Raw genomic sequence first — 19669 nt, 5'->3', positions numbered from 1 at the left:
GGACTCAAATGTACAATAACGTGTTAATACACATGCAACGTACTTGAGATGGTCTTTAAAACATTTGCCCATTTATTAATCAAAACACAAACGGTAGCCGAAACAAGAGACATATCGACAGAATCAACATTCAAATCCAGACAAACATGGCGGTTCCTGTAAAGTGCCAAACGAGGAAAAAGAAAAGCCGGACATGTATAGTGGACTCGCACATAAACAAACACCACATAGAAAACTAGATTTGTACACACAAACGTAGATTCTGGAGTGTCTTCTGTGAAAAAGAAGAGGCGTTCGATCAGTAGTTCATCTTCGGCTTTTCTCTGAGAAAAACCAAAGTCATGAGTGCTCGTACACAATGTGCAATTTATCAGTAAAAACCATAACCCCCCCCCATCTAATACCGCTCAGAAACGAGACATTTCTGATGAAGGCACACGACAGGAAAGGCCGTTCTGATGACTCCTTGTCCGGCGCCATGGAGATGAACCTCCCACCTAGACATCACTTCTACAAACATCAAGACACGAGTATCACGTCCGAACATCCACCAGCGGAGAGTACGTTCACAACGGGGAGCAAAGCAATCACCAGAAACCATGATTTGTGTTCCAGTTGTGTCTCAAAAACTCCAGACATGTCAGAACTTTGGTAGCTGAATGGGGAAAGCGGGCCTCGGACCTTCTGACCCACGAATACAAACCGATCCAGTCGCCCAAGTGCCTTTTCCTAAACCATGGCTGTATCCTGGGATGCTGCTTTGAGGTTAATGTTAGCGATTAAATTAAATCCTTTGTTCTGCGAAAGCCAACGAACACAAATCCTCTGGGACAGCTTCACATGAGACGAGTGAGAATGTAAACGTTGTGCAAGTTTTAGTGTTGACCAGGTCACCTGACCGCTCAATCAAAAAGACCATTCAATCACCAGAGAGAAGACATACATGACCTTTGACCCTGGATTACATTTTTTTTTTTTTACGCTGTTAAATAACATACAAAAAAACTAAAATACATTTGAAGACAACAATGAGAAGCTGTTTGAGGAGGAAGAGTTCCAACAGGAAGCCAGCGAGTCCTCAGAGACCGGAGTTACGTCCTCGGTCTCCTGCGGCTGTTCATTTCAAAATAAGGGTCCTCGCTTTTGCCTTTGTGCTGCTGGATCTTCTTGAGGACGCCGGGCTCGGTCTTTGCAGCTTTGCCGTTGGAGACGGTTTTCTTCGGGGCCGGGGACGCGTCCGGTTGGACAGCTGACCTCCCGGTGACGGCTTGCTTTCGCCCCACCCTCTGTGCTGTGTCCGTTGCCTTCTGATTGGCTTTGCTGGTGGGGGAAGGGCCCGTGTTGCCTACTGGGACCCGCCCGGGGGCAGCAGCGGTTCCACGTGGAGGGGCCGCTGGGATGCGGAGAGGGGCCGGTCCCTTGGCTTTGGCTGCGACCTCTTTGCTCTTCGGCAGCGAGCAGGTCGGCTTTGGCGGCTCCGGGGAGGCCGTCCGTGAACTCGGGGTGGTGGTCCGGGTTTGCAGAGTTGGCGCCGCTGCACCTCTTGCGGCTGTCCGCACCCGCCTCGCGGCCTGGAGGCGGAGGCGCGAAGCCGGGGAGCCCGAACGCCGCTGAGCAAGGAGGCGCGAGCGCTGGCTGGCACCCAATGGGGGCCGGGCCTCTTTTGTGGCGAGGCCCCGTGCTGGAGCAGTGGCAGGGCGAGGCACAGGGGTGATGAGGCTGGAGGGTTTGGGGCATTTGGAAGACGGCTCGGGGCAGACGGGGCTCCTGGGATGAGAGGCGGGGCCACGCGGTGACGGTCTGAGCTTCAGCTTGGAGGCGGGGCTCGGATCTGCATGTGCAGGCAATGGAACCGGGCATGGAGTCTGAGCTCTGCGACGGACCTGCGCCCCCAGGAGGTGGTGGGGCTGTCTGGAGCGACCCACCGGCACGGGGGGCAGAGAGGAGCCAGCTGTGGCCGTGCTGATGGACAGGGGCAGCTGGGTGGGCTTCCTGGGCAGATTCTTCTTAGGCGCCGCGGCAGGGCCCTTCCTGTTCAACGTGGGCGTGCAGGCCGGGGACGAGCGACACGCCTGACCCCCGGCGGTCACAGACGGCGGCTTACGGGAGGAGGAAGACGACGACGATGATGAGGTGGTGGAGGAAGAGGAGGACGAGGAGGAGATGAGGTCGTTGACTGCGGCGAGGGGGTCCATGTCGGGAGGAGTGGGTGGAGCCGCATTGCCGTGGTGACCTCCCAGGCCGGGGGGGCCTTTCTGGAAGGCCAGGATCTTCTGCTCCAGGGTGGTGAACTGCAGCACCCGCAGAGGGTCGTACTTCATCAGGAAGCCTCGCAGGGTGTCCCAGCCGCCACCGACGCGCACCATCACATGTTTCCCATGAAGCATCTGTGTCGGGGAATTAAGAGTAAACACAATCTGAAAACCTCATGTGCGTTTCAAATGCTCAACAACTCAGAGGCGGATCACATGATCTGGATTCCTGACGTGAAGCGAGCCGATGAGTGCACTCACCCGGATGAAGAGGGTCTTGTCTCCCAGTCTGTAGCGTCCCTCAGACAGGTACTCGATGGAGACTCGGTTGGCACAGTGGCAGGGTGGGTCGTCCATGCCGTGCTCCTAGAGGGGACACAAGAGGCTCATCAGGCGGCCATGTCGGTTGATACTGGAATCTCTTTGTAAACATGAAACACAAATACTTTTTTTAACCCAACATAGTGGCGGGAAAACATTTTAGGTTCTCGCATTTTTTTGCTGCATGTATCAGTTAGGGATGATCCCGTTACCCCCACTGAAGCGATCAGTGACACGTTTCATTTAAAAACATATCTCCCAACACTGGACCAAAACAACTGGCAGCATTTGCTCCAAGCTGCCGCTCACAAGCAGATAATTAAATTAGTGCTGTGAAAAATAACGCATTAACTCAGTTAATTAAATTACAGGTTTAACTCGTTTTTTTTTTTTTTAACGCATGCGCAGAATGAGCTTCCAATCCGTCTGTTGTTGGTCGTCTCGAACCAGCAGCGTGTCATTCTGTCTCTACGTGTCGCATTAACACGACTCCGATCTCCGTCTCGCGCGCCGCAGAGCTCGGATGCCGGCGTGTGCGCACACATCGGGACGAAAGAAAGTCACTTGCACCCCCCCCCCCCCGTCAACAACTCTTCTCTCGGCTCGCGCGGCAGAGCTCCGATGCTGGCGAGCGCACTGGTGAGCAATGCAGGGCTCTCAAGTGTCACGCATTGAGCGTGAGACTCACGCATTTCGGTCTTAACTCACGCACTCCCGCCACACATCGTATTTCTCACGCTGAAAAAAACTCTCGGCTCTTTAATCTTTTAATGCAGGGGTGTTCAATATGTCGATCGCTGTCGCCGCAGAGCTTCGATGCCGGCGCGCGCATCGCTCTGTCGCGCGAGCCGAGAATTGTTGACGGGGGGGGGGGGTGGACGAAAATTACAGGGTGACGGGTGGAGATTTCCCCCTGTTATAATAGTAGGGGAAACACTGGAGTTGATAAGCGTGTCTTCTTGTCTGATCAATACGCAACTGTGAGGTGCGCGAATGGACCGAGCGGCCAGTTGCTGATCACTCACTCAACGAACAGACAAAACATTTTTTTGGGAGCACCGAAGACCCATTTTGACCCAGGAAAAACCCTGAATGTATATATGGGATTAATCATGATTAATCCACAGAAACCTGTGATTAACCTGATTAAAAATGTTAATCGTTTCACAGCCTTAATTTAAATGTGTGAATATAAATCTGGGAACAAAAAGACTAGATTCATTGCTTTGATCTAAACTGCCTTCCACTTGAATGACTATGTTTAGCCAAGCTGTCTCCTAGAACCCCCCCAAACACTGACAGTATCACAGCCTCATTGAGGGGAATAAACCCACCCAACACCGACGGTATGAGGATCACAACTTCCATCCGCTCTGTTTCAGAACGTGTTGGTGGAGGAGGCTCCGCCCTGAGAGACTCCCTGTGCTACTCCAGACTGCGTTCGAGGGAGTCACGGTGGCCGGCCGGTCTGAGCGGCACGTGGTCAAGCTGCGATGTGTGGGGCGCCAATATGGCGGCCTTAAATGGGTCGCACGTGGGCCGCCGACGCGATGCTAATGGGATCAGCTGTGCGGCCCCTTCGACGCTCATTTCAAACCCCGCCGCGTGACAGCTCGCCAATATTGCAATCGCGTTCGGTGGCAACCGGTCGAGACGAGGAAGTCTCGAGCTGTCCGGTGTTTCTGCCAGAACTCACCCCGGGCTGGTAGAGGCCGCCGTGCTGGCAGCACACGCTGAAGGTTTTCACGGCCGCGGGCGGCTCCTCCGCCATCAGCAGAGTCTCCTCCAGCTCGATCTCCTTCTCCAGCTTCACCAGCACAGGAGGCTCCACGCCGTACCTGAGACACAGGGCAGAGTGAACGGCGTCTCCCTTTGGGGCGCCCGGGCTTCTTCCCCCGCGCTCAAACACTCACTTGGAGACGATGCGGCCGATCTCCAGGAGGCAGAGACACACTTGGCGAGGCTCCTTGTGCAGCACTGGGGCAGAAGACAACAGTTTACGGTCAGATGACGTGAAGAAGCAGCTGCCCTCTTGGTTTCCTTCAGTAGGACACTCTCACGAGAGTGAGCACGGAAGAGAAACTTAAATTATTCCCAGAGTGGTCGTCGGGTGATTCATCCAGAAGAGGACAGAGCTCGAGGGCCGCAACTTGAAGTCATTCAACTAAAGTTTATAGCAGAATTACAGCAGACTTGTGACTTTCCTTCTAAGAAATCGTCGCCCGATCCATTTTTTGGAGAGCCATTACTTGTAATGGCTCTATATCTCTATATTGCGACTATATCTGGATTAAAACACAGATTAGCACTTCAGTGGCACTTAAATGGCTCTTATTATGGTACTTTCGACTTTCTTGAAGAAATGTTACTTTCTGTATTCTTGTTGTTCCGAGTTTGTACTCTGGGTTGAATGCACTTATTGTAAGTCGCTTTGGATAAAAGAGTCTGCTAAATGACATGTAATGAAGTGATGCCCCATGCTGAGTCCTCGGGCCACAACAGATACTATTAAGCCATTAAGAAGTGAGGCTTAAACAACCGAGCTCTACAAAGGAGCTTCCAGTCTAGTCGGATTCACGCTGCCAACAACCTCCATAATAGCGGGTCAACTGTTAATAGGAGTTAACTTTTTTTATATATATATTTATTTATTAGCTGGTGTTCTTATTTAACGGATCAAGTCATCATCCGAGTAAATAATTAAAAGAACTCCTTAAGGGATTGTCTGCATATGGCGTCTTTTTATTTATTATTTACTTGGTCTCACACTTCCTTTCGGCCAGATTTTTTAATCCTCTTGGACTCAACAAGGCTCGCTAAATAAAGAAAAGCTTGGAGGGAAAATATCCCCCCCAATAGGTAGACAGAGGGGAAACTCATTATCATACCAATTCCAAGGTTTCAGAGCATGACTCGTCTGGTGGAAGACAGACGGAGTCACTGGAGTAAAAGATATACCAGTCGATGTCGGATTCTTCCGTTACTTGGATATACAAAATGTATTCTTTGATTCCTTTGACTTTGCACTATTTGTCTTTTAATCTGGTTATTCAAGAGGAGGATGATATTCAAGAGGTATGGTTGTGATCGGCAATGCCACAGCACCAGAAGCAGCTCTTACATAAATTACTCTGGGTTATGAGATTTGCATCCACATAACCAGGAGCGGGTTGTCGGGCCGTATCAAACAACGTCCTCACATTGACCTTTTGAGACACGGCTTCAATCTAGTGGACTGGATTTTAACAAAGTTACGCCTGCTGTACATGAATGAGAGAAAGGGGGAAAGACAAAAGGAGTTTCAGAAGAAAAAGTCCATTTGAAAAAACATTAGGACTCAACATCTGCTTTAAAGGAGCCGGCATTGTGCAGAAACACACGCAGAAAGGACAACGGATGAAGGAAGGCGATAGTTTCAGCGAGATCGGCTGCCGCTCTTACCGAGGCCCTCCGACTCAAACAGGTAGGTCTCCTCCACGCCGACGTGGCGGCACCAGGCCAGGAAGTTGGCGGTGTTGTCGCGAGCGAAGAAGGACCCTGAAGAGGCGTTCCGCTTGCACGCGATGTTCCTCGTGGAGAACAGCTGTGGCGGGAGATCACCACAAGACGTTTAAATCTACGGCATCAGGGTTCTCACGTGTGCTGCCGACTGCACTGCAAACTAATTCTAATAGTCAAGAGATTTGTTGTCGTCGTCGTCGCACGTCCCGCCCCCCCAGCTGCCGTATGCCCCACCTTGCAGAGCTCGGCGGGGCAGCTCTGGGTGATCTTCGTCTGCAGCACGCCGATGAGCCGGCACAGCTTCACGCCGTTGTTCAGCTCCTCCATGAAGAACTCTGCTCTCACTTCCTCGCCTGGAGAAGTGAAGGCACGATTAAAAAAGATGAAGCGCAATGCAAACAATCATCTTCACTCTAGTCGTCTGCAACAGCACTTCATAAAAAGATGAGATTTGTCTTGTTTTGTGGCTCCAAACCAAATCTCCAGTACAAAAATAATTACAGCCTGGATTTAATAAAACATTCTTCTTCCCTCCCTCTCGCTCCCTCTGTGTCTTTTGTCACAAAGACAGCACAGTGTCGGTTGCTTTTCAACACACGACTCCCCGAAGCACTTTTCTTTTTAACGGCGCTCCAACGACCCCTCGTTGTAAATCACCGCCCTAGGAAACGCAACAAAAGGCCGTGGGAACTGAATTCACATTGGGAACAAAATCCAAAAAGGAAAATGCTAAGTGACAGAAGATTGCGCAACAAAAGTGGATTTTCTCCGCAATACAACAGCCAGGCCCCGGAGGCCCGAAACTTTATCTGCTGCACGCCGCCCGTTCCTCCAGCATCCGGCCACATGGGATCCACAATCAGATCGGGTTGTAAAGAGCCTGAAAGAAACGCAGGCCGCCGCGGTCACCGTGCCAATAGCTCATGCCGAGTGTTCGCTACCTGCCCACATTCCTCAGGAGAAAAGAGTTTCACTGGTCAACAATGGAGTCAGTTTCAGTTTCCTCACTGCTCCATTGTATCATAAGGGACAATAGATGTCAGTAGAATAGTAGCAACGGATGAAATAAAGGATTTTGTTCCACTCCCCGTTTCTGTTGTTGGAAATGGCAGCATCTAAATCCAATTACATGGGAGTCGACTGTGCGTTGGTACTTTCCCTAGCCAGGAGGGGGAAGCTGTCAGGATGCAGCAGCCCAGTGTTGATTCATCAGGACTCAACAGTGTGGGTTGTCTTGGGCAGTCATTAATAGGAATTGTATATATTCTTAGTTATATTATCTTTGACACTATGTGAAGGGGCGATGTAAATCATCTTCCGTCCTGTAAAGGTTACTAAGCATATTGAATACCATCCCCCACACCTTTTGTCAAGGGAACTTGTGGAGACAGATTATAACAAAAGGACAGGACGATCGGTGTTAGAATTCCCAGGATCTTTCAATGCCCCTAACCATTTCATAGACGGGTTCTGGTTCTTCCAAATTCATCATTTCAGCTTTAAAAGACTCAACACTGGGTGCGGACACATGTTTCGGTCACAGAAGCCAACACTGACTTTTTTTAAATATGAAACATCGGGAACGGCAAAAAAGCCCAACCCCAAAATAAATAAACAAAATATGTGTTGCATCTGTGATATTTAAGAACTGGAACGAGACATTGCTCTGTGCGTTGGTGAGTTTACTCGCGTGACATCTGTCTCAGTTCTTTGACTGGGGGTGAAAAGTTTGACAACATCACAAACAAATGTAAAAATGTATTCAACTGACAAATAAACGCAGGTGACGCTGAAGGCAAAAAGATTTGTGCCTTTTTTTTAATCCTGTCTTTGAGCTGTACAACATACACGATATGTACAGTACCTTAATTACTCAAACTATAAGGGGAGTAGAAATGGCCTATTTCCAGTTGCAGCAACTAAACGCAGACGCCAGCATGGCAACCACCGTTAAAGGTTAGCGGCCTGCATATGCACAGGTTTGGACAAATGTACTCGGTTTTATGTATCCATAACGCTACACAAGGGGGAAAAAAATGAACATCTGTTTTCCCTGAAAGATGTCAAAACAACATACCAGACAGTCGGGGTGGGGCAAACACAACGAGAAAACCCCCCTACTAAAAGCTGTAGTCGGCACTCAGCTCTTACCCAGCATGCCACTGAGCCAGATGGCCAGATCCTCCTGCATGGGCACCAGGGCGGCTTCGTGTCGCACTGCCAGCCACTGGTCATACTGGAAGACATCTGTGAGGCCGGGGCCGTGTCGCTGGGTCAACGGGCTGCTGGGGCTCCTTGGGCTCAGCAGCGGGGCGTCAAATTTCTCGCCGAACCACACCTGCAGACGAGAGGAGGGAGCAGACGACGGAAGATTAGGAACCATTTGACGCAAAAAATAAATAAATAAATAAATCGAGAACCACAGAAAGGATCAAATTAATACGGTCCGCATGGCCTCCTTGTACTATTTAGAAAAAGGATTAGAAACAAACAAAATAACGTCTCACTCATCTGATCCAGTCAGTTAGTTCTGGTTTTATGATTTTACACTTTTAAAGCAAAATGCAGAACCAATTCTCCCTCTCTTCATGGGGAGATGGGTCTGGGCATGTCCTCGACACGCTGTACAGAAGAAACGCCTCATCATGGATGCTGTTTTTACCCTGGATATAGGCTAGCCGTTTCTCCACGGCCAACACATTATCGTACTCTAGTTACCATGCAGCCTCGACAACACCACAGGGCCGTCAGTGACACATCCGTGCAGACAGGACGTGCCGTGGATGCCGTCAAACATTCTTTGTTTGTGAGCAGCACGCCGAGAGTAAAATCCAAAACCTCAGCGCCGACCAAATTATTATTTTTAACGTTTTTCACAGAAAAGCAACCCAGTTCTTTTAGTTTACTAAAAAAACAAAAGGCAGAACAGAGAGGATTGAATGCCTTGCACTTGACTGCTTAAATGGGTGTTTGCCACTGGTTCAGTCAGCGATGTCCCATCATATCCGTCTCTACCGGCACATCCCTCCATTCCATTTCCTTCTCTCTCTCTTTCGTACTTCCACTCTCCTCCGTCTTTGACACAGACAAGACTTCACCAAGACTTCCCTAAATATGTCAAAAATTGTATGTACTAAATACTTCTAATTTAGACTTATTTATGGAAAATATTAAGACAAAAATAGGACATGTGCATAATGTTGAACCCAAATTATTGCAATGACTTAAAGAGATATCGAACAACAAAGCTTATTTTCCTCAGAAACAGCATGATGTTATTGACAACATCAACAAAGTGTCCATGTTGTTTTGTCTTCCCTTTTTCAGTGTACCCAGGCAACCGGAGGGGCAATCTAGAAACCAGTGGCAGGTGTGCACGATGAAGAAGACTTGTGCAGACATTACATAACTCACTTCTGGACTCCGCCCCCACCCCCTCCATTCTGTTGACATCTGTTTGAGATGCAGCCTGTAACCTTCGTGTCCATCACATAACGAGATGCTCTGCGTCCGCTGCAGTGAATGGGTTATTGTGATTAAGACAAGGCTTATTGGGGCCTCGAGTTCCTCGGGTTTTGTTCGGCCTACAAACGGGAAACTTCTGGACAGTCCAACAGAGAGGCTATTATACAGGGATCTAGTGCTGTGTGCGGCAGCTTTAATGAAGCTTTGGACCAGCTTTTTGATACTAAATGTTTACTATGTAACCAAGGATGCAACTCCCAGACTAAATCTCACAATGCTAAGTAGAAAGATTAGGACTAAGAGTAAGAATAAGTCTGAATTCATCAGGACCAGTTCATATTTGGCCATAACGCTCAACCTAGAACCTAAACTTGTCCGCCTAATGAGGGGGATTTTTATTTATTTTTTACTCAAATATGTCATGGAGCTGAAATGCAAACTGTGATAAATGAAGAGACAATGATTTAGTTTTACACCCCACGAAAAATTGGGGAACTGAAGTGACCTATTAATATCGAGGCATCAGAAGTTTTAACATCCCCTAAATCCTAAATGATGCAGACTTTACTTGATTGTGCTTTGTAAAGAAGAGGTTTTCCTAGGCAGACTAGTGCTCTTTATAAACTGAACTTCATGCCTCTAACATCAAACTTTGACCCATTTCACAAATTTGATCAATTCAATGAGTAATTTAATTGTCTGGTGAAACATTTAGCCACTAAGGCCCCGAATCATGGTTAGGATTGGGGACATGCAAACAAATGCTTTTTAAAAGCGACATCATTGCCCTGAGAGGTTGTTTGAATTATCGTCTTCCTCATCAGGGTGACCTTTGAACCCAAAAGTGTTATTGGCGGAGGAGGACACACACACACACACACACACACACTTCTCCACATGAGCTAATTAGAAAATAAAGCAGCGTAGCGTTATGTAAAAGCGCCTGGACAGTGAAGCGCGCTGGCACTCGTCACCTGACCACGTGCAGGTTCACAGAGCCCAGTGTTGTGAACTACAATCTGCATTGCACAGGGTTGAGAGATTAACCTGTGATTCTTTCATTCCTTCTGGAATGTGGGTTGGTGATCCTGCTACGAAATGTAGCGAACCGAGGGGCCTGTAAGTTCCTATTTACGTGGGAGGAGTTTATCTGATCTTCTTAACCTGAGCCACTTATGACGGAGCGCGCTGAAACAATAGTCAAAAGCAAAGAGCTCCGAAAATATAATGACGTCAATCTGGTGAAATTGAAAGCTTTCTCATGATTATGAACTTCTCTGGTTATCCAAAGATTCTCCATAAGCTGCTCTCATGAATGAGTCCATTTGTTCATATTAGTACCAAAAAAAACTCAACCTCATGCGTCAATGATTCGTGTATAGAAAGCCCGTAAGCAGGCGGGGAGAAAATGTAGAAACCTCACTGTTCTTTTCTCACCGTCAGATGTTCAGCGACAACTTAAGCTAGAAGTTACATTTTAATAAAAATAAATAAGCCCGTTTCACCATCTTTTTTGACTCCATAAACTTCCCATGGCCTGGATTTAGCATGTTGACCTTGCGAGGAGCACTACGAAACCCAGGGCTGTTTGGTTTGGCTGGGCTGAACTAACGAGCTTACGCTGTTCTGTCCAAACCAACACTTGGGAGCTCCTCGAGCGTCCCGTTTGGGCATTTAGAGCGAGTGTGTGCGAGAGCTTCTACAGCCGCCCGACAGACAGTGTTGCCCTACTCATTGATTAGCCTTCGCCTTACTTTTATGGACTTGAGATAAAGGATTATACGTTTTATGATGAAAGGTTTATTTATCTATATTTTCAGCACGGCTGGACGCAGGGTTGCCAGGTCTGTGTGACAAAACCAGCCCAATGGCCAATCAAAACCAGCCCAAAACCAGCCCAATGGCCAATAAAACCAGCCCAAAAACCAGCCCAACATCAGAACTCAAAATATGCCCGTGCCAAACCATATACACTGCTTTTAAAGTCCATGTCCATGTGTGTACGTGCTGATCCGGAGTCAGTTTGGTAGGATTTGGGTATAAATAAATTATTTCATTTAAAATATGGATTTTTATTTCAAGATATTCATGTAATTTGCATGCAAAATAGGTCTACCCGAACCAGCGGACAAAAAATTCAACCCGCGGCAACACTTCAAAAGTAGCCCAATTCCGCGGGAAAACCGCGGACCTGGCAACACTGGCTGGACGGAGCAGTCAAGAGTGTGACAAGTTATCCGATGAGACGGTGCTCTACATGGGCTGTGAAGCTCAGAGTTGCGGGATCACGGTCTCTGCATCCCAAATGGAAACCCTCACAGGGTGCCTTCAAATTACACCAAACACCGTCCACCGCGTTCTACATTCATCCTCCCGTTTTATGCATTACCGACCGATGTCGCCACCACAACAGACAATCAAGAGACTATTTTATTGCATTTGCTCTGTGGCCTTTATAGAGAGGCCAATTATAAACTACTGTCTGCTCTTTAGTGTCGAATGGGAATAAGATGCACTGTAAAACAAGTTTAAACTAACCTGTTGAGTTGCAGTTTTCATCCACGTCTCTCCAAAATGTCACCGTCCTATTGGACGTTTGTGTGAAATCGAGTTATGTAACAATAACCAGCACATTTAATTTTAAATGAACTCATCCTTGAGTCTCAATAACAACCGAGAACTGGGCTTGAAGGCGCATTAATACGTTAAACTATTCTGGCCAATGTTGTCGAAAGAGTAACAATGCTGTTGGGGGAATGGAAGGCAGTGTACGAAACAATCAAACTATGCACCGGCACAAACAACCCTCCAACTAACAACAAAACAAACACTTGTGGTGCAGCTGAAGCTCGAGCATCATCAGCTTCACAGCCTCGTCAACACGTCGTCTGAGGCGTCTCCTGCCACAGCTTGTGTGCAGCACTGGGATACATATTTGTACATATCCAGGGTCCAAGACGGGCGGGGGAGCACCAGAACTATGCCAAACCAGATGACAGAGAGAGAAACCGTTCTTAACGAAGACAAATCTGTAACACGATACGTTTGTTGTTTCAAAGTTTTGGGATGGCTGACATTTCGTTGCTGGGAGGGAAAGTGGGGGAAATAAAAAATAAAAATAGGGTTGAACATTCCAGCCACTCTTCCTAAAAGAAAAATGTGCGGAGAAACTCCTTGAGGGGGGGGGGGGGGGGCGAACAGCGTCAAGACAACAAGACAGAGACACAGCTGGGCTCGTCGCAGTTGTTGAGTGGGAGACAGAGGTCTGCACTTCTCTATTTAACCAGAATAACTACAGCACAGTTTGGTGACTCACTGCCTGGACACTAAGAATGGCACCGATCGACCCAAAGAGGGCGCTATATTAGGATCTAGTTCGGCCCTACTGCAGTAGAGATTTGAAATCAATCCATTGGTGTGTTGAAACTTGAACCATGTGACATTTTCTTACTCTCATCTCAAACCTAGACCACTATCCAAGAGACTTAAACATGACTAAATGTCTCCACCTGGCCAATCAAAGAGCACCTAATCCAATCTAGTTGAGCCTACCTGGATGCCAGTCTGGACAGCCATGACTGCGATCACCGATGACTCACTTCTTCATTCTGTGGAGAGATAAAACAGAGACTTGGGTCAAAAAGGTACGTTGTACATCTGATTCAGTTCAGAGTGTGAACGGGAAGGTTCAGATTGTCGCCCAGAAACAGTTCGGTACGTTTGTAGAAACATCCTCGCTAAGAATTTGACGAGAAGACTGATACCACCCTTGTGTCTGTGTTTCAAATGGAGCCATGAATCGATGAGCTGCTTAACTTATTCTAAAAAGGCCAAACGCAGGAGGAAACAGGGGATTTACTACATACTGGAACTATTTCTTATGCAGCAGTGACACCAGGGAGTTCCTAAATACAGTTAATTGTAAATCACTAGCAATAAACAAAGCAAATGGCACCCGTGCATACATGAGCGAACGGTGATTAGAAGGAAGAATTAGCAATGTAATTCAGTTTATTTTGTATAGCCCAACATCAAAAGTTTGCCTCAGAGGGCTTTACAATCTGTACACATACGACATCCCTGTCCCGGGACCTCACAATATACGATCCATTCAGAGCGGAAACTTGCAAAATTATACCCGACCCCTACAACAGACCTTGACCACTCGTAACTTGTGTTTGTACCCAAGGGAAAATTCTAAATAAGTGAAAATTCGGCAAGTTATCCAAAATCAATCACCGCTTAAGAACAAATGGGTTACAAGGGGTTCTTGCATGAGGCCCAATGCCCTTTGAGCTCCATACCTGATTATCCCGTCTAGTTTAGTGTAGTTCTTTAGGCCTTACTCAGACATGTGGCTCTTTCAACGATGGTACAACTTCACTGTCAGAGTGATTCCTCTGCAGAAAGTCTTTAGGAAAGACGACAGACATTATATTCTTCCTATATTCACTGTCATGAGTGTATCATCAAATTTACAAGACAGTCAATTTTAAATTAGCACGGCGTACTGGTGAATCGAAACAAAATGTGGAATAGCATGTAGTTGCTATGGCCCGAGGAGTGTAATAAAGAACATCAGAACGGAGAGTTGAACATCGATAGAAGTTGCAAACGAGCACTCGGGATGCTGCCAATGTCCTTCTGGGTAAAAACCAGCCGGGATGTTGTTGTTGTTTATTTATGACTGATCTTTAGGAGAACGCGACTTTCTCACGAGGAAGTGATGAGGTTAGTCGGAGTGCTCCTCTCTGCCCTTTCCCCACACACAGGATGTGACGGATTACCCCGAAGCGCAACTATCCCCAAGGGTGTGCGTTTGACAAAGAGAGGCGGTGGGTGGGAGAAGAAAGCAATCACATGCAGTAGACCCTAATAACACTGATCATTTGGCCAACACAGCTGAGACAATAGTCTCCCCCCGCCACCCAATTCTCTGCAGACACAAACATCACCTCATATATAAACCCAGCAATGCACACCGAGACGGGTTTGTAAAACTTCTAGCCGCATGTTGTTTTCCACTCATGTCATCACGTGCCGAGTGATGACGTGAGTGGGAAGCAAAAAATAAACTCCTGCATCCACTTCTAGAAAAACCTAAGAACCATTCAGATCCCCTCCTCCGTTCATCCTGCCTGATCGTGCTGCGTGCCGTCATCAGACACCGAAGCTGCAGCTCGGGGCAGAGAAGATGCAAGTCAGCGGCCGAGGACGGGACGACGACGAAAGACAACTTACCTCGGGACCAGAAGAAGCGGTGCGGTTGTCAAGCGAGGGAGCTCCGCGGAACATCTGTGATCAGACTCAAAAACACATCCTCGGCAATGCAGAGTCAGAAAATAAAAACCCTGCGCTGCGCTCGGTGCCGTCCTGCCAGACCGTCCGCGATGTGGCTCCGCGAGTGAGCAGCGAAGGAGAGGTGGCGAGAGAATGACAGGGAGGGAGGATGGATGGGAGGAGGAGGTGCAAACAGAGAGCCCTGACTAATGAAGTGGCTGGGCTTTGCTAAGCCCTGGCCCCCCTCACCCCCCTCCTGTCACGGTTGGACCCTCTCACAAAACCTCCATTGTTTTCTTAGCCACTCTCCCCACCAACCAACACACACACACACACACACCTTCTCATCTACAAACCAGCAGCCAAACCAGGAACTCGTCAACCAGGACTGGATTAAATGGAATGAGATAGAGGTGAGGGTTAGGGTTAGTGGGGGGTTGGGTTACCTCCACTTCCTTTTCATCCCCCACCTCCCTCTAGTCCCACCAGTAAGCCTCCCACTAACCTCTCAAACAAACACTCAGCAGAAAGTTTGGGGTGGGAAGCAGGGAAAACAATGAGCTTTTCTGTTTCTTGGTGGTGGTTGACGAGCATCAAGAGGACACCTGCACGTCCATGTGGAACATTAGCAAGTTTATTAGGGGCCTGTGGGTCCGTGGTTAGCAGATCCATCTTTCAATCAGAGGGTTGGCGGTTCGATCCCCACACGATGTGTCCTTGAACAAGATGCTTAACCCTGAATTGCTCCCTGTGTCTACGGTGTATGAATGAAACATGATTGTGAGTTGCTTTGGATAAAAGAGTCAGCTAAATAAAATGTAAGGTAATTTCTCCTTGGAGAGAAAACTCTGAAGAGAGCAAACGACATAACACTCAACTCTGACGCCCAGATGTTGGTTTTCCACAGCTGTTCTGATGACAACGGTGCCGGCTGAGATGTGTGAGATATTACATCAAGTGTCCTGGGGCACCGAATCACGCACAAGACTGAATAATAACAAATATATAAACAGGCAAATTCTTCTAACTACACGAAGGAAGAAAATTAAATGACAGCATGCACTGGATGATACCGTATGCTGTTCAATGATTCAATAGCAGTCTCAGAATTTTAATTTCAAGAGAACAACATTATACTAAAAGGGTTAGGGCAAAAATCTGCAAAAGCAATTAACTAGTTTCAACGCTGGCTTGAGGCGTGTTTTAAAAAATATTTTTATAAATTGGAAAACAAATTCCTAACGATCTGTCCATTTGTTTAACTCCAAGCTGCTAGGAAAGTAATTCACTGGCGGACTACAGCCATGCGTAGCCTACAGCGCAAACTTCTAACCAAACTACGCTGGCGCAGTTCACTTGCTCCAAAACAGTTGATGCAAACTCAGAATCTGAAATTCAAGAGAACATTATATTTAAAAAAAAAGATGTATGGATTTCAAGCATCTCTCAAAATTTGCTTGACAATTGAATTGAAGCGGGGCTATTGACTGATCAAGCTTGATCTGTGGCATCTAGAACGAGCCGGAGAGGATTTCGAAAGGGTCAGCTTTTGAAGCAATGTCCTCGATGCCCCAAAGCAGAACAGCGTCCGACATTAAGGATTTCAAAAGAGGGGAAACAATCCAGAAAGGCTCCGCTTCTTTTCAGCACGCAGGGGTGGAAGAAGGCTCCCTCTGAACAACACAGGACAAAAAAAGGGCAACTCTTTGGCTCTGGACTCCAGTTGTGTGCATCTGGGGCCCCGGCAGAGCCTGAGAGCATGACTCCCTCCACGGACCAGAGGCACCCACACAGTCAAAGGTCAAGCACAGAGGAGGGCGAGACGATCGGAGCCAAGAAAAAAGGGAGGCGAAGACAAAACATGTTTTATAATAGTGAACTTGGGAGCTGCCCGCTGCAAAGGGCAGGGTGCGACTCTGGGACACGACCACGCACATTTCACAAATGGTTGCCAGGGGAAACGACGTCCAACAGTGCCCGCACTCTTCTGCCATTCATCCGACTGTTTGCTTCCAGGACACTTGGCTTTTCAGACTATGCTCTTAGATTTCAATGTTGCCGTGAAATGTATGCATTTGTCCGGTCTGAGAAAGCCCTTTTTACAACTTTACACAACTAATCAGTTTGCGTGCTCAAACATTGCTGTTTGTTCCGGTCCACAGCCGTTCTTGTACTTCTGAAGACACATTGGGATTAACCAGTGGTGTATAGTAACGAAGTAGAAGTACTTCGTTACTTTACAAGTCGTTTTTTTGGGTATCTGTACTTTATTTTACTACTTATATTTCTGTTTACTTTTACTTTACTACATTTTGGAATAAAAACTTGTACTTTTACTCCGATACATTTCCCCTGAAACAGTATCGTTACTCGTTACTACGGAAAAAAATAATCATGAGAAACATCGGGGACTGCGGGGGAACACACCGCAGCGCACCTGAACTCAGCACGAACACCAGGTTGGGCATCAGTGGTCCTTGCCGAAGTTGCCGCGTGTTTTCTCTTCCCAGTGATGCCCAGGATGTTAGCGAGCGAGCGGCTACAGATACGACTCATTTCATGTGGAGCAGCAATGGAAGCTACTCGAACAACCATGGTGACCAAGATCAACGTCCGTGGCCATATTTGGGCAAACTCTTTTCTTTTGTCGGAGTGAAAGTTCCTTCCTACCGGATGAAGTGCCTCTTATGCCGACCGAAAGCTACGGAGATACTGGCCTTCAACAACTCACCAACCTCAGGAAACACATTGAGGTAAATTAAGATTAATCCCATGAGCCGCAACGTTAATGTTTAGTTTAAATCATCATAAACCTGTTAAGATATCTAGCAGTGTTGCCCTCAGGATTGGAGTAAGTTATATCTTTGGCAGGAGAGGGGAGACAGGTGTCTGATTGTCCTACACATGTTGTATGTTAGGCTAACGTTTGCTAGCTATCGTCAATTAAATGAGACAATTAGCGTGAGTGGAGTAGACGGATCTCTAGCGAGTTAATGAGCTGAAGAAGTGTTGACAGTTGTGAGAATGTTGATTTGAGTCGTCTTAGCTATAATATAATGCTAATCATTACAGCATTATTATTATTATTTGTATTAATATTATAAGAGTGACGGTCCAGTAATGGCGACGATATTGATTTGGGACTGTTGTTGTGTTTAACTACAGAGATACAAGTACATATTCACAAATCAACTCTGGATGCATGGACAGTGCATGAAACTAAATGTATAAACCTCAAATTAAAACAAACTATTTTGTACAAAACTGTTGGTTGGGGTCATGACATGTTAGGAAGTGTTATTAATTCTATCATGTCTATAATACTCTCACTTTATTTCAGGAATGGACTACATCAAGCAGCACATGGAAGAACCCTCCCTGCAGCTAGGTGATGTCACCAGGTCCAGTTCATCTGATGAAGAGGACTTCTTCTTCGTCATCTCAAGCCATGACAGCAGCAAACAGCTGGATGGAGACGTGGATCACGTTGACTTGCTGAAATGCTTCCCAACTGTGTGCTGCTGTCTGTGAAGCTAGACACACTCTACCTGCACCAGGGCCTGTGAAGCTAGACACACTCTACCTGCACCAGGGCCTGTGAAGCTAGACACACTCTACCTGCATCAGGGCCTGTGAAGCTAGACACACTCTACCTGCACCATCAGGGCCTGTGAAGCTAGACACACTCTACCTGCATCAGGGCCTGTGAAGCTAGACACACTCTACCTGCATCAGGGCCTGTGAAGCTAGACACACTCTACCTGCACCATGTGAACGGCTCTTCAGCATCGCAGGACTCGTCTTCAGCCCCAGAAGAGCGACACTGAAATCTGTCCATTTTGAAAATCAACTTCTTTTGAAGATGATCAAGACATTTTTCACTGTAAAGTGCTGATTCTGGTTGTTACTTTTGGTTCTGTTTTTTTCTGTGTTAATCGTGTTTTTATATTTTAGTAATTTCATAGTCTTCATATATTGCTAAGTTCATCCTAGCTCAGACATGGGCAAACTACGGCCCGCGGGCCACATCCGGCCCGTTAGGCTTTTTAATCCGGCCCGCCGAACTTGTCCAAATCGCAGTAAATCACAAGGGACCCGCCCACCACACAGGTGAGACTCATTTAGAAACAGCCGCAGTGATTTTGGCAGCAGCGCGGAGCCTCGGAGGAGCTGCAGAGCCACGAGGAGGAACACGCAGCCAGAAGAGAGCCACTTGGACCGGGTAAGAGTCTTTACTACATGTTACGTGTCACGGTGTCCGTAACTTGTGCGCGGTGTTGACTAGTCTTGTATTTTACAGAGAGGATTCACCAGCGCCTGCAGCGCAGCCTGCAGCTCAACCTGCAGCTCAACCTGCAGCTCAACCTGCAGCTCAACCTGCCCCGCCAGCAGAGAGGACTCGTGACATGATGACATTATAGTCATACCTGCAAACTCATGAGGGGTGAAAAAGGTGACAACGGGGGGTGCAGGTGATTTTTTTTTTTTTTTCACCACACCACATCCACGTTGTTTGAAGCCTCAAAGCTTTTAGAACCACAACTAGTCATTTTATTGTTCTGACCACAAATCTAAATAATGATAATAAACAGTTTAAGAACAAAAGGTCCTCCGCTCTGACTCAGTAATAGTAATAACAAATATACATTGTCATTATATATAATATAGTTAAAGTCATTCATGAACCAACTTCCTTTTTTTTGCCTGAACAGTCCTCATGGACTTTTCCCTGAATCTGTTCTGTCTCTACCTGTTTGTCACGATACTCATATTATAACTTCTATACATATTACATACCTGCCATAAATATCATGATACCCGATACCAGAATTCAATACAATAAAAACAAT

At 47.1% G+C, this 19669-nt stretch overlaps 1 protein-coding gene across 2 annotated transcripts in view; it reads right to left on the bottom strand.

The window, feature by feature from the left end:
* Positions 1–51: 51 nt before the first annotated feature.
* gas2l3 (growth arrest-specific 2 like 3) overlaps positions 52–19669 on the bottom strand; it is a 32696-nt gene continuing 13078 nt past the window's right edge. The window contains exons 1-9 of one of the 2 annotated variants that reach the window (XM_056424978.1): positions 14781–15000; positions 13092–13147; positions 8226–8412; positions 6309–6427; positions 6015–6156; positions 4487–4550; positions 4270–4411; positions 2514–2618; positions 52–2387 (exon numbers count right to left, since the gene is read on the bottom strand). In XM_056424978.1, coding sequence (XP_056280953.1) covers positions 1092–2387; positions 2514–2618; positions 4270–4411; positions 4487–4550; positions 6015–6156; positions 6309–6427; positions 8226–8412; positions 13092–13115 — 2079 coding nt within the window. In that variant the 5' untranslated portion in view covers positions 13116–13147; positions 14781–15000 and the 3' untranslated portion in view covers positions 52–1091. Of the gene's footprint in view, positions 2388–2513; positions 2619–4269; positions 4412–4486; positions 4551–6014; positions 6157–6308; positions 6428–8225; positions 8413–13091; positions 13148–14780; positions 15001–19669 lie in introns of those variants that run through there. The other variant, XM_056424979.1, reaches the window with a different exon arrangement.

This window comes from Pseudoliparis swirei, chromosome 10 (genome assembly GCF_029220125.1).
Source record: "Pseudoliparis swirei isolate HS2019 ecotype Mariana Trench chromosome 10, NWPU_hadal_v1, whole genome shotgun sequence".
Lineage (NCBI taxonomy): Eukaryota > Metazoa > Chordata > Actinopteri > Perciformes > Liparidae > Pseudoliparis > Pseudoliparis swirei.
This window is presented reverse-complemented; position numbering and strand designations above follow the sequence as displayed.